The sequence below is a fragment of the Neophocaena asiaeorientalis genome, unplaced genomic scaffold (genome assembly GCF_003031525.2).
Source record: "Neophocaena asiaeorientalis asiaeorientalis breed wild unplaced genomic scaffold, Neophocaena_asiaeorientalis_V1.1 scaffold437, whole genome shotgun sequence".
NCBI lineage: Eukaryota > Metazoa > Chordata > Mammalia > Artiodactyla > Phocoenidae > Neophocaena > Neophocaena asiaeorientalis.
Genome location: NW_020173375.1, coordinates 2,988,353 through 3,004,373, shown reverse-complemented (window position 1 = coordinate 3,004,373; position 16,021 = coordinate 2,988,353). Strand labels below are relative to the sequence as shown.

At 37.0% G+C, this 16,021-nt stretch overlaps 1 protein-coding gene across 5 annotated transcripts in view; it reads left to right on the top strand.

Moving 5' to 3' along the window:
- The window catches only part of CEP63 (centrosomal protein 63), a 76,363-nt gene that overhangs the window by 49,412 nt on the left and 10,930 nt on the right, over window positions 1-16,021 (top strand). For all 5 annotated transcript variants that reach the window (XM_024746239.1, XM_024746238.1, XM_024746236.1 and 2 more), the window contains 3 exons: window positions 12,268-12,501; window positions 12,777-12,916; window positions 13,762-13,899. In XM_024746239.1, the coding sequence (XP_024602007.1) occupies window positions 12,268-12,501; window positions 12,777-12,916; window positions 13,762-13,899 (512 nt within the window). The remainder of the gene's footprint in view (window positions 1-12,267; window positions 12,502-12,776; window positions 12,917-13,761; window positions 13,900-16,021) is intronic.

Sequence of the window (16,021 nt, the reverse complement as noted above, 5' to 3'; positions counted from 1 at the left end):
AGAACATGGTATATCTCTCCATCTGTTGGTATCATCTTTAATTTCTTTCATCAGTGTCTTATAGTTTTCTGCATACAGGTCTTTTGTCTCCCTAGGTAGGTTTATTCCTAGGTATTTTATTCTTTTTGTTGCAGTGGTAAATGGGAGTGTTTCCTTAATTTCTTGTTCAGATTTTTCATCATTAGTGTATAGGAATGCAAGAGATTTCTGTGCATTAATTTTGTGTCCTGCAACTTTACCAAATTCATTGATTAGCTCTAGTAGTTTTCTGGTGGCATCTTTAGGGTTCTCTATGTGTAGTATCATGTCATCTGCAAACAGTGACAGTTTTACTTCTTCTTTTCCAATTTGTATTCCTTTTAGTTCTTTTTCTTCTCTTAATGCTGTGGCTAGGACTTCCAAAACTATGTTGAATAATAGTGGTGAGAGTGGACATCCTTGTCTCATTCCTGATCTCAGAGGAAATGCTTTCAGTTTTTTTCCATTGAGAATGATGTTTGCTGTGGGTTTGTAGTATATGGCCTTTATTATGTTGAGGTAGGTTCCCTCTATGCCCACTTTCTGGTGAGTTTTTATTATAAATGGGTGTTGAATTTTGTCAGAAGCTTTTTCTGCATCTATTGAGATGATCATATGGTTTTTATTCTTCAGTTTGTTAATGTGGTGTATCACATTGATTGATTTGCGTTTATTGAAGAATCCTTGCATCCCTGGGTTAAGTCCCACTTGATCATGGTGTATGATCCTTTTAATGTGTTGTTGGATTCTGTTTGCTAGTATTTTGTTGAGGATTTTTGCATCTATATTCATCAGTGATATTGGTCTGTAATTTTCTTGTTTTGTAGTATCTTTGGTTTTGGTATCAGGGTGATGGTGGCCTCATAGAATGAGTTTGGGAGTTTTCCTTCCTCCACAATTTTTTCGAAGAGTTTGAGAAGGACGGGTGTTAGCTCTTCTCTAAATGTTTGATAGAATTCACCTGTGAAGCCATCTGGTCCTGGACTTTTGTTTGTTGGAAGATTTTTAATCACAGTTTCAATTTCAATACTTGTGATTGGTCTGTTCATATTTTCTATTTCTTCCTGGTTCAGTCTTGGAAGGCTATAACTTTCTAAGAATTTGTGCATTTCTTCCAGGTTGTACATTTTATTGGCATAGAGTTTCTTATAGTAGTCTCTTAGGATGGTTTGTATTTCTGCGGTATCTGTTGTAGCTTCTCCTTTTTCATTTCTAATTTTAATGATTTGAGTCCTCTCCCTCTTTTTCTTGATGAGTCTGACTAATGGTTTATCAATTTCAGAATAGACTTTAAAACAAAGACTGTAACAAGAGACAAAGAAGGTCATTACATAATGATTAAGGAACCAGTTCATCAAGAGGACGTAATACCTGTAAATATGCACCAAACATAGGAGCACCTAAATACATAAAGCAGACATAAAGGGAGATATTGACAGTAATGCAGTAATAGTAGGGGGCTGTAACACCTCATTTAATGAATAGATATGTCATCCATACAGAAAATCAATGACACAACATTGGCCTTAAATGATACATTAGACCAGATGGACTTAATAAATATATAAAGAATATTTCACCCCAAAACAGCAGAATGCAGATTCTTTGTAAGTCCATATGGAACATTCTCCAGAGTAGATCACATGTTAGGTCACAAAACAAGTCTCAATAACTTTAAGAAATTTGAAGTTGTATCAAGCATCATTTTAATACCACAGTGGTATGAAACTAGAAATCAAGCACAAGAAGAAAAGTGGAAAAAACCACAAACGTGGTGGCTAAAGAACATGCTTTTTGACAACCAGTAGATCAATGAAGAAATGAAAGAGGAAATTTAAAAAATACTTTGAGAGAAATGAAACCGTAAACACAACATTCCAAAATCTGTGGGACACAGGAAAAGCAGTTCTAAAAGGAAAATTCATCGTGATACAGGCCTACCTCATGAGACAAGGAAAATCTCAAATAAACAGTGTAACCTTGCACCTATAGTACTAGAAAAAGAAGAACAAATATAGCCCAAAATTAGTAGAAAGAAGGGAATGATAAAGATCAGAGCAGAAATAAATGAAATAGAGACTAAAAGGACAATAGAAAAGATTAATGATACTAAGAGAAGGTTCTGTGAGAAGATAACCAATTTGATAAACCTTTAGCCAGGTTTATCAAGAAAAGAAGAAAGGGCCCAAATAAATAAAATGAGAAACAAAAGAGGTTACAACAGACACCACAGAAATACAAAGGATCATAAGAGACTGCTATGAACAACTTTATGCCAACAGTTTGGAAAACCTAGGAGAAATGGATACATTCCTAGAAGATTTCAATTTTCTAAGGGTGAATCAGGAAGAAATAGGAATTCTGAACAGACTAATCACTAGTAATGAAACTGTAATCAAAAAACTTCAAAAAAAAAAAAAAAAAAAAAAAAGAAGTCCAGGACCACAGCTTCACAAGTGAATTCTATCAAACATTTAAAGAAGAGTTAATACCTGTCCTTCTCAAACTGTTCCCAAAAAATTGAAGAGAAAGTCTTCCTACACTTCCAAACTCATTCTGCAAGGCCAGCATTACACTGATACAAAACCAGATGGAGATGCAACAAACAGAAAATTATAGGCCAATATCCCTGATGAACATACATGCAAAAGTCCTCAACAAAATATTATTAATCCGAATTCAATAATACAATAAAAGGATCATATACTATGATTAAGTGGAACTTATTCCAGGGATAAAAGGATGGGTCAATTTCTGCAAATCAATTAGTATTATACACCACATTTAAAAATGATAAAAGATCATATGGTCATCTCAATAGATGCAGGAAAATCATTTGACAACATTCAACATTCATTTATGATAAGAACTCTCAAGAAAGCAGGTGTAGAGGGAACATACCTCAATATAATAAAGGCCATATTTGACAAACCCACAGCTAGCGTAATACTCAACTGTGAAAAGCTGAAAGCTTTTCTTCTAAGATCAGGAACAAGACAAGGATGCCCATTCTCACTACTTTTATTCAGCATGATACTAGAAGTCCTAGGCGTTGCAGGCAGACAAGGAAAAGAGATGAAAGCCATCCAATTGGAAAGGAAGAAGTAACTGTCACTATTTGCAGATGGTATGTTACTATATGTAGAAAACTAAAGCCTCCACCAAAAAACACTATTAAAACTAATTAATTCAGGGGTTCCCTGGTGGCGTAGTGGTTGAGAGTCTGCCTGCCAATGCAGGAGACACGGGTTCGTGCCCTGGTCCGGGAAGATCCCACATGCCGTGGAGCGGCTGGGCCCGTGAGCCATGACTGCTGAGCCTGCACGTCCGGAGCCTGTGCTCCGCAATGGGAGAGGCCACAACAGTGAGAGGCCCGCGTACCACAAAAAAAAAAAAAACACAAAAAACTAATTAATTCAGTAAAGTTGAAGGCTACAAAATCAATATACAGAAATCTGTTGCTTTTTTATATACTAATGATGAACTATCAGAAAGATAAATTAAGACTTCAGTCCCATTTACAAGTGCATCAAAAAGTATAAAATACCTAGGAGTAAGTTTAACCAAAAAGGTGAAACACGTATACTTTGAAAACTATTAAGATGTTTATGAAAGAAGATGAAGATGACACAAATAAATGGAAAGATGTACCATACTCATGGATTAGAAGAATAAATATTGTTAGAATGGCCATACTACCTAAAGCAATCTACACATTCAGTGCAGTCCCTATCAAAATTCCAATGACATTTTTCACAGAACTGGAACAGATAAATCTAAAGTTTGTATAGAACCACACACACACAAAACCAAACCCCAAATAGTTAAAGCAATCTTAAGAAAGAAAAATAAAGCTGGAGGTGTCATATTCCCTGATTTCAAACTATACTATAAGTCTATAGTAATCAAAACTATATGGGGCTTCCCTGGTGGTGCAGTGGTTGATAGTCCGCCTGCCGATGCAGGGGACACGGGTTCGTGCCCCGGTCTGGGAGGATCCCACATGCCGTGGAGCAGCTGGGCCCGTGCGCGTCCAGAGCCTGTGCTCCACAACGGGAGAGGCTACAATAGTGAGAGGCCCGTGTACCGCAAAACAAAAACAAAAACAAAAACTATATGGTACTGGCAAAAAAACAGACACATAGATCAATGCACCAGAATAGAGAGTCCAGAAATAAACCCACGCTTATATGGTCAATTAATTTATGACAAGGGAGCCAAGAATATACAATGGGGAAAAGACAGTCTCTTCAGTAAATGGTGTTGGGAGAACTATACATCTATAGACAAAAGAATGAAACTGGATCACTTTCTTATACCCTGTACAAAAATAAGCTCAAAATGGATTAAAGACTTAAATGTGAGACCTGAAAGCATAAAACTCCTAGAAGAAAACATAGGCAATATGTTCTTTGACATCATTCTTAGCAATAGTCTTTTGGATCTGTGTCCTCAGGCAAGGAAAACAACAGCAAAGATAAACAAGTGGGACTATATCAAACTAAAATGTCTTTGAAGAGCAAAGGAAACTATCAACAAAATGAAAAGGTAGACTACTGAATGGGAGAACATATTTGCAAATGATTTATTTGATAAGAAGTTAATATCAAAAATATACAAAGAACTTAAACAGCTCAACATCAAAAAACAACTTGAGTAAAAAATTGGCAGAGGACCTGAATAGACGTTTTTCCAGAGAAGACATACAGATGGCCAACAGACATGAGAAAAGATGCTCAGCATCACTAATCATCAGGGAAATGCAAATTAAAACCACACTGAGCTACCACCTCACACCTGTCAGACTGGCTATTATCAAAAAGGTAACAAATAACAAGTGTTGGTGAGGATGTGGAGAAAAGGGAACCCTCAAGCACTGTTGGTGGGAATGTAAATTGGTGCAGCCACTACGGAGAGCAGCATGGAGATTCCTCAAAAATTAAAAATAGAACTACCATATGACCTAGCAATTATACTTCTGGGCATTCCCCCCCCCAAAAAAAATCAAAAAGATATATGCACCCTTCTATTCATTGCAGCATTATTCACAGTAGCCAAGATATAGAAGCAACCTAAGTGCCCAGTGATAGATGAATGGATAAACAAGATGTGGTATATGTATACAGTGGAATATTAGTCAAGAAAAAGAATGAAATTTTTACCATTTGCAACAACATGGATGAACCTAGAGAGTACTACTCTAAGTGAAAGACAAAGACAAATTCCATATGACCTCACTTACATGTGGAATCTAAAAGACGAAACAAACAACAAAACAGAGACAGACTCATAGATACAGAGAACAACTGTAGTTGCCATGGGTTTGGGGTTGAGGAGTTGGGCAAAATAGGCTAAGGGAATTAAGAGGTACAGACTTCCAGTTATAAAATAATTAAGTAATGGGGATGAAATGTGCAGCATAGGGAATATAGTCTATAATATTGTAATAACTTTGTATAGTGATATATGGCTACTAGACTTATCATGGAGATCAATATGTAATGTATATGTGTAGAATCACTATGCTGTAAGCCTGAAACTAACATAATATTGTATGTCAACTATACTTCAGTTTAAAAACATAAAGAAAAAAGTAAACCTATGTTCTTCTAGAACAAAAAATTTCACAATTTGCATGGAAACACTAAAGACCCTGAATAGCCAAAGCAATCTTGAGAAAGAAAAACAGAGCTGGAGGAATCAGGCTCCCAGACTTCAGACTATACTACAAAGCTACAGTAATACAGACAGTATGGTACTGGCACAAAAACAGAAATATAGCTCAACGGAATAGGAGAGAAAGCCCAGAGATAAACCCACTCACGTGTGGTCACCTTATCTTTGATAAAGGAAGCAAGAATATACAATAGAGAAAAGACAGCCTCTACAATAAGTGGTGCTGGGAAAACTGGACAGCTACATGTAAAAGAATGAAATTAGAACATTCCCTAACACCATACACAAAAATAAACTCAAAATGGATTAAAGACCTAAATGTAAGGCCAGACACTATAAAACTCTTAGAGTAAAACATAGGCATAACACTCTGTGACATAAATCACAGCAAGATCCTTTTTGACCCACCTCCTAGAGAAAGGGAAATAAAACTAAAAATAAACAAATGAAACCTAATGAAACTTAAAAGCTTTTGCACAGCAAAGGAAACCATAAACAAGATGAAAAGGCTACTCTCAGAATGGGAGAAAATATTTACAAACGAAGCAACTGACAAAGGATTAATCTCCAAAATTTACAAGCAGCTCATGCAGCTCAATAACAAAAAAACAAACAACCCAATCCAAAAATGGGCAGAAGACCTAAATAGACATTTCTCCAAAGAAGATATACAGACTGCCCACAAACACATGAAAGGATGCTGAACATCACTAATCATTAGAGAAATGCAAATCCAAACCATGAGGTATCATGTCACACTGGTCAGAATGGCCATCATCAAAAAGTCTACAAACAATAAATGCTGGAGAGGGTGTGGAGAAAAGGGAACCCTCTTGCACTGCTGGTGGGAATGTAAATTGATACAGCCACTATGAAGAACAGTATGGAGGTTCCTTAAAAAACTAAAAATAGAACTACTGTATGACCCAGCAATCCCACTACTGGGCATATGCCCTGAAAAAACCATAATTCAAAAAGAGTCATGTACCACAATGTTCATTGCAGCACTATTTACAGTAGCCAGGACATGGAAGCATCCCCAGTGTCCATCGACAGATGAATGGATAAAGAAGATGTGGCACATATACACAATGCAATATTACTCAGCCATAAAAAGAAACAAAATTGAGTTATTTGTAGTGAGGTGGTTGGACCTAGAGTCTGTCACACAGACTGAAGTAAGTCAGAAAGAGAAATGCTAACACATATATATGGAATCTAAAAAAAAGAAAAAAAAGTTTCTGAAGAACATAGGGGCAGATCAGGATTAAAGACACAGACATAGAGAATGGACTTGACATGGGGAGGGGGAATGGTAAGCTGTGACGCAGTGAGAGAGTGGCATTGACATCTATACACTACCAAATGTAAAATAGATAGCTAGTGGGAAGCAGCCGCATAGCACAGGGAGATCAGCTAGGTGCTTTGAGACCACTTAGAGGGTGGGATAGGGAGGGTGGGAGGCAGATGCAAGAGGGAGGGGATATGTGGATATAGCAGATTCACTTTATTATACAGCAGAAACTAACACACCATTGTAAAGCAATTATACTCCAATTAGGATGTTAAAAAAAAAAAAGCTATGTTCTTGATGCCACAAAACTAGTTGTTTAGTTTTTAAGTATCAAATCGTGGCCAGCTGGTTAAACTGTAGCTTAGTTAAACTATAACTTCAATACCAGTTTACTTTAAGGTCACAGATCTGAACTGAATAATGTTAAATAGCTGTTAACAGTGTTAAAAAGACAATGCTAGTGTTTTGCAGTTATGTATTGTTTTTCATCTGGAGCATCCAGTTGAACAGTAGTTTTCTAGCTATGTTCTGTCAAGCCCCAGGGCTGCTGTGCAGTTTAAAGTAGGGTTGGGGAGGTTCAGCATGTTGGGCTCTTTCTTATCATCCTCATCCAATGTCTTCAGTTATATATTCTGTACAGAATTCTATGTAAGATTTCCCCTTGTTGGGGGTGGGTAGTTTATATTGTATTTTAAAAGTTTGGAGACAGTTGCATCCTGGCAGTTATTCTTGTGCATTTAAACCTATTTGATGTTCTTTTTTCACACTGTTGCAGGAATCTGGTAAAATTTTTTGAATCTTTGTGCTGGAATCTTGGATCTGTAATTTATATAAACACTATTTATCTGCCTCTTTGCCTTTCTCCTCCCACCCTTTTTCTGGCTTATGGGCATTGTTGAGCGTCTACTTTATGTGCCCACAATATAGGATTTTGGCCCTGTACTATTCACAATAAAATCCTTAAATCCACAGCAGATAGATTTCCCAGAGACATTTTCACTTAAATTTCTAAAAATAAAATTGTGTGCTTTACCTTTTTTTTTGTGGTACGCAGGCCTCTCACTGTTGTGGCCTCTCCCGTTGCGGAACACAGGCTCCGGACGCGCAGGCTCAGCGGCCATGGCTCACGGGCCCAGCCGCTCCGCGGCATGTGGGATCCTCCCGGACCGGGGCACGAACCTGTGTCCCCTGCATTGGCAGGCGGACTCTCAACCGCTGCGCCACCAGGGAAGCCCTGCTTTACCTTTTAAAAATATTTAGAATAAGGGAAGTTTTACTTACACAAATGATTTATGCTTATCTTCAGTGTGAAGATGAAGTACTTTTCAGGATGCTGGATTAAAATTTCTGAAAACTAGAAAGTTGGGAGCTAAAAAACAGTATAGCTGGGATACATAGCCTAAAAAATCATCCAGGTTCTAGGAACTGTGTACTGCAGGTCCATGAGACAGTTGCTAAAGTGGTCTTATTGGTATGTAACTCAGTAGATAAAGCATAGAAGGAAACTTTGAGATTCACTATATTTAGTTGAGTCTTTTAGCTCAGGGAGTGTCCAAAAGTTGATGACAGAACAAATCCTTCCTCCCCTCCACGCACCTTTTTCCTGAAGGAACAAAATTCTACAATTCTCTTCTCCCCACTTCTTTCCTCCCACAGGTAAACATTTTTGTGGTCAATTTGAATCATTGGAATGTGTGTGATTTTCATGAAAAGAATGTTAAAACACAATAATTAACTACATGAAACATGTTTGGGGGTGGGGAGAGAGGAAAATTTGACCTGGAAATTTAAGTGGTTTAGTGACTTTTAAAAAATTTTAATTTCTGCACTTCTGTAAGAAATAAAATAAGGCACTATAGTTCCTTTTTCCTATGTTTTAAATAAGAGATAAATCCAGTTTTCCTATATGATGAGTCATGGATATAGTTAAACTTCTGTACAAGTAGGTAGAATAATGCAGCTGTCTTTTCAGTAGGTAGGCAGCGTCTCTTCTCCATCCATCCATAAACATATCCATCATTATAATATCATACAGATTATTTTCACTGCCATAAATTTCCTCTGTGCTCTGCCTATTCATCACTCCCCTGCCTACCCTCCCCATAATCACTGATCTTTTTATTTTCTCTATTGTTGTCCCTTTTCCAGAATGTTGTATAGTTGGAATCATACAGTATGTAGCCTTTTCAGACTGGTTTCTTTCACTTAGTAATATGAGTTTAAGACTCCTTCATGTGTTTTCATGGCTTGATAGCTTATTCCTTTTTAGCATTGAATAATATTCCATTGTCTGGATATAGCACAGTTTACTTATCCCCACACGTACTTGGTTGCTTCCAAGTTTTGGCAATTATGAATAAAACTGCTTTAAACATCCATATTCAGGTTTTTGTGTGGACATACATTTTCAAACTTCTTTGGGTAAATGCCAAGAAACACAATTGCTGGATTATATGGTAAGAATATGTTTTGTAAGAAAACATCAGACTGTCTTCCAAAATGGCTGTAATATTTTGCATTCTCACCAGCAATGAATGAGAGTTCCTGTTGCTCCTTATCCTCGCCAGAATTTACTATTATCAGTGTTCCAGATTTTGGCCATTCTAATAGATATGTAATTGTTGTTTTAATTTGCGTTTCCTTGATGATATATGATATAGATCATCTTTTCATATATAATATTTGTTTGCCATCTGTATTCAAGTCTTTGGCCTATTTTTTAATGGAGTTGTTTGTTTTCTTGTTGAATTTTAAGAGTTCTTTTTATATGTTGTATAACAGTCCTTTTATCAGGTGTGTCTTTTGCAAATATTTTCTCCCAGACCTGGCTTGTCTTCTCAATCTCTTGACATTGTCTTTCATAGAGTAAAAGTTTTCAATTTTAATGAATTTCAGCTTATCAGTTATTTCTTTCAGGGATTGTGTCTTTGGTGTTGTGTCTACAAAGATATTGATCTCGGAGAGATAGTGGTGAGTGGTCCTGAAGAGAGATCTTAGTTTCCTGGCCAGGAATTGAACCTGGGTAGTCTGGATGAAAACCAGGAATCCTAGCTGCTAGACCACCAGGGACTAGAGGATAGAAGCATTGTGGCCCTGGCTGTAACCCCCATTGAAGGCAAGAATGTTTCAAGGAGGCAAAAACTGTAAAAACAGGTACAAAGTTTATTATTAGAGAAACAGCATATCATGTAGGAGAGCACACAGAGAAGCAGTTTATTTAAGACAGAAGCAAGGCAGAAATTCATACCAGGAGAGGAGTGTGGTCATCCTGAATGAGGAGTGCAGTAAGTCAGAAGCTAGGCATAAATACACACCCAGAGAGAAAGAGTATGTGCGTCCTGTCTAATGAGGAGTGCAGTAAAGAGTTGATTTAAATCCTTTATGTAGGACAGTTCTTCCAGGTCTTTGTTTACCTTTGGCCAGTTATCTTGTTTCTTTTTTCACACCTGACTGGTCCTAGGACCCTCCCCAAGATGTGTGTGCAACTTTTTGCAAAGATGGATCCCACTGCAGAGGCCTGTGGGAATATGTCCACACTTATGGGGTGGCGCCCCCTCTCTTTTGGACCCCCAAGGAGCCTTCCTGCACATATGCAGACAGGGAAGTTTTCCTTGACCTCAGGACTGGTCATCTTTTTACTTCAGCAGAGCTCAGCTTCTGCCACTAGCTTTCTCCTTGGAGTGGCTGGGTGAGAACAAAGCTTCAATTTTACTTCACTTGCAGACACCAGCTGTCCAGCCCAGGGGTCCATCTATCTCCTACCTCAGTAGGTCCCCTATCTCCTACTGTCCCCAAAGTCATCTATGTTGTCTCCTATGTTATCTTCTAAGAGTTTTATAGTTTTCATTTTACATTTATGTCTATGATCCATTTTAGTTAATTTTTGTGGAGAGTGTAAGGCCTTTGTCTGGATTCATTTTTTTGCATGTGGATGTCCAGTTATTCCAGCACCATTTGTTGAAGAGACTATCTTTGCTCCATTGTATCACCTTTGCTCTTTTATCAAAGATCAGTTGACTATATTTATAAAGGTCTATTTCTGGGCTCTGTATTCTGTTACATTAATCTGTTTGTCTGTTCTTTTGCCAGTACTACACTGTCTTGATTACTGTAGCTTTATAGTAAATCTTGAAGTTAGGTAACATCAGTCATCCAACTTTGTTCTTCTCTTTTCATATTGTATTGGCTATTCTTAGTCTTTGCCTCTGCATATAAACTGTAGTTTGTTGATATCCATAAAATAACTTGCTGATGTTTTGATTGGGATTGTGTTGAATTCATAGATAATATTGGGAAGAACTGACATCTTGACAGGATTGATTCTTTCCATGAACATGGAATATCTCATTTATTTAGTTTTTTAATTTCATTCATCAGAGTTTTATAGTTTTTCTCATATAGATCTTGTACATATTTTGTTAGATTTATACTTAAGTGATTTATTTAGGTGTTACTATAAATAGTATTGTGAGGTTTTTTTTTTTTTTTTTTTTTTGGCAGTATGCGGGCCTCTCACTGTTGTGACCTCTCCGTTGCGGAGCACAGGCTCCGGACACGCAGGCTCAGTGGCCATGGCTCATGGGCCCAGCCGCTCTGCGGCATGCGGGATCTTCCCAGACCGGGGCACGAACCCGCGTCCCCTGCATCGGCAGGGGGACTCTCAACCACTGCGCCACCAGGGAAGCCCATAGTATTGTGTTTTTAATTTAAATTCCACATGTTTATTGTTGACATATAGGAAAGTGATTGACTTTTATATATTAACCTTATATCCTGCAACCTTGCTATAATTGCTTACTAACTCCAGGAGATTTTTTTTTTTTTGGTTGATTCTTTCAGATTTTCTACATAGATGATCATGTTATCTGTGGACAAAGACAGTTTTATGACTTCTTTCCTGATCTGTATACCTTTTATTTCCTTTTCTTGCCTTATTGCATTAACAAGGATATCCAGTGTGACATTGAAAAGGAGTGGTGTGAGGAGACATCCTTGCCTTGTACCTGATCTTAGTGGGAAAGTATCAAGTTTCCCCTCTTTAAGTATAATGTTGGCTGTAAGGTTTCTGTAGATTGTCTTTACCAAATTGAGAAAGTTCGCCTCTATTCCTAGTTTTTATTATGGAAATTGTTTTTATCATGAATGGATTATATATTTTTAATGAGCTAATGCTATATGTATTTATGGAAGTAAAACTCAGTTTCATTTTAGTTTTCCTTATTCATTGATTATTCTTTTACCTTTTCACTTTTACCAGTTGTTAATTTATGTGTTTCTAGGCTCAGCTTGCCAATCGGAAACAAAAATTAGAGTCTGTGGAACTGTCCAGCCAGTCGGAAATTCAGCACCTGAGCAGTAAGCTGGAGCGGGCCAATGACACCATCTGTGCCAATGAGTTGGAAATAGAGCGCCTCACCATGAGGGTCAATGACTTGGTTGGAACCAATATGACTATTATGCAAGACCAGCAGCAAAAAGAAGAAAAATTGAGGGAATCTGAAAAACTGTTAGAGGTATGTTTTTAAATTGTAATATACTGTAACAGAGGAAATATGTGTATGTGTGTTTTAAGAGAGACTAATGAACCTGGAACTAGGTTCCAAAATCTATGGTTTTTTCCCTACTCTGTAGCCAATATATAGATATTAATAACAGGATCAGATATTAATAACAGGCCTTATTAATATGGTGCCTGTTATATAACTTACAGTTTGATTCCCTGGCTACGTTTTCTCATGAAATAGAAAAATTTAATAACATCTGACTTTTTTTCTGAGTATTTTTGCAGGTTCTGCAAGAAGAAAAGAGAGAATTGAAGGCAGCTCTTCAGACTCAAGAAAATTTCATGTGTGAGACAAGAATACAAAAGGAGAAGCTACAAGCAAAATTAAAGGCAACTGACACTCAACACACAGTAGAGACCATAAGGTATATTTAATCTTAAATATTATTAATCTTAGCCACAGGGTGGTTTAGTATGAAGCACCATTTTTAATATTGCATATTCATAATTTTGTGTTTGATCATATTATGGGTTTTCTTATTCAGTTTTAATTTCTGAGTTAAATTTTTATATCTTTAGAAAAAATTGTATGATTAGTTTTTTCTGCCTACAGTTTGGGTCCCCTAACCAAGAGACTCTGATGTTTAGAAAGTTAGGAACCCTTTTGTCAATCCCTAACCAAGAGACTCTGATGTTTAGAAAGTTAGGAACCCTTTTGTCAATCCATACCCTTGCCAAAACTGCAAACGTGAAAGGAATTATAGTCTACGTCTCCTGGGAGGCCTCCCTTCCTTGGTAGAACAGGTCATGTTTAGTAGCTGCTTATCATCAATAAGCCAGCTATTGAGATAGCCCTTTAAAAAATTCCTAAAGTTAATTTTATTTCTGTGTATGAACTGTTGCTCTGAAGTTTGTAATTTAAGTCTGGTGCACATTTCTGTTTTTGTCTATAACTTTTCAGTTTCTTTGACTCAAGGTATCAAGTGTCAACAAGGTGATTTTTGCCATTTTGTCTTTTTCCCTTGAAAAACAGGCCAAATCCCAGTTGAGAAAGGAGTAAACTGTTGCTGACTTTTTTAGAAGCATCATCTCTGCCTCTTTACTCGCCCAGTTTTTTGTTTTGTTTTGTTTTTTTGTAAATCAGGAAACAAACTGAAGAGTTCTGAAGAGTTTCATTACCAATTAGAGTTGGGAAATATGAACTGGCTGTGTGTTGCTTTTGTTTGCAAAGATACAAGGCGTTTAACAGTCCTCCTGTATCTTCCCATAGGTCACTGGAGGAGTCTCAGGCAGAAAGGAGGTATGCCTCTCAAGGGCAGGGAGACTTAGAGAATGTGCTCTTCCGACTGGATTTTACCCACACTAGTGAAGAACTTCTGCAGGCAGAAGTGACTCGTCTGGAAGGCAGGTAGGTAATTACATACATTTCAGAAACACTCAAATTGTTAGAAACTATTTTCAATCATCGTGTTGATAAAGTAAGCTAATATAACAAGTGAAAAAAATTTTTTTTCTCTATCATTCACAAATGACCTAACTTCTTATTTCATTGAGATTAAAGGAGAACTGTAAATCTCAGTTAAAGGAGAACTTCCTAATATTCTTACCACCAAACCTACCAGTCAGCCTGCAATCTATCTGTGTCCTTAATCTGTTAGAGTGAATGAATCAATGGATGATGTCTGTGCTCCTAAGACTCCACTTACATACTGATTCTACAGCTTCTCCTTTTCTCTTTTACATCATCAAGTTTTTAATCTCTGCTAAATCATTTCCACTAGTATAAAATATGTTTTAATATTCCTCATCTTGGGAAAAAAATGAAAATCCTCCTTTAATTCTATACCCCTGTCAAGTTACTTCTGTATTTGTCTGCTGTCCTTTAAAACCAAATTCTTCAAAAGAGGTGTCTCTATTGACTGACTGTACGTCTTCACATTTCTCCTGTGCAGAAGGCCTTCAGTTAGGCAGCCTTTCCCCTCTACCAGCCACATCAGTGGAGCTGCTCTTGGGAAGATCTCCCTGGACACATGGTGCTCCTTCCTTCTGTGCTGAAATGCTGTTGATATTTCCTAGTGTGTTGATTGAATCCTGACTTATGCTATACCATGCCCAGTTCACTTGTATCACCATACTGTGAACTTTTTTTATCATCCCGCTGAACTTGCTGATTGGGAAGAGTTTGATATTTTGTTTAAACGTAAATCATGGTCATTTGTACAGTAGTATTTTCTGCTGTGTAGAAGATAAAAATAAAATAAATAAACTGTTAGCCTTTAGGCAAACAGATAACCAAAAAATTGCTGTTTTACCCTTTTAAGTACAGTAATAAGTTTTTTGTCCTATCTTTAAGTAATATATCTTTTATTTCTGTTTTTGCAAACCACTAAATATTTTCTTTACATATTAAATATACGTGCATACACACACAGAGTTTTTGCTTTATTTCTTCTGGTGTATCCGTGGGGAGGAAGGCGATCTCCGCGTCTTACTCTTCCGCCATCTTCAAGGTCCCCTCTGCTTTATTTCTTTCTCACCTTGGAATACTTAAGATATTCTTAGTTGTCATTACTGAGGTATATTTGCATACTTTAGATTGAATAAAAGCTTAGTATTCTTATTGACATTAGAACTAATATTTACATTTTTTATCCTGATTTTCCATTGATAGACTTTTTAGTGATCTTTTACATGTTTTGCTGTGCTCTCAGCAGGCTCTGAAGGCTTGCCTCTTGTTTCTGACACACTGCCTCTTGCGTTGTGACCTGGTACACTTTAGTCTCTTTAGGCCTCGATTTTCCCATCTGTAGATAGGACAAGATTATCTGATTTTCTTCTCGCTCTACCTCAATGTTTGACACACTGTAGTCACATTCTAAGTACCAAATAAATAAGCATTCTAGGATTTTTAGAAATAGGTAAAGTTGGAATAAATGGATAGAAATACCAGTGTTCAGTAGTAAAACAAAGACTTTCAAAATTATTTTTCTGTATCAAAAGACAAGTAGAAAAATGAACCCTTTTAGACAGCTTATTTGTTTTGTTCATTTTGAACAGAATATTCCCTGAAACAGGAACTGTAGGAATTTAAGTGATTGTTTTTGTGTTGTTGTATTGTAGAGATGGTATTTTTGAACGATAGCTTATTTGGTAAGTTGGCTGTGTGGGTGAAACAACCTAGATAGTTATTAAGCCTGTATTGAACAGTCTGGAACCAAATGATGCAGGGCATAAGGGTATGGTGGGCAAGGTTAGAGGGAGATAAGAAGTAAAAGACATTATTTTAATCATAGAATTTGTAGTTCGAGAAACATAATATGCACATTAAAGGACCTAAGAGCAATTTAAAGTGAAAATTCTAGAAAATGTCTACATTCAAGCTCTAACAATTGAAAATAGACTTGTTTTTAAGGTAATTAAGGAATGAGGGTCAGTGTGGCTCTATCCAGGTAAATGTTGATCTGACTCTTGAAAGGGTGTTGACTATCCATTGCCTGGTAGGAGGGGAAGGCGCTGTGTGGTCAAGGGGA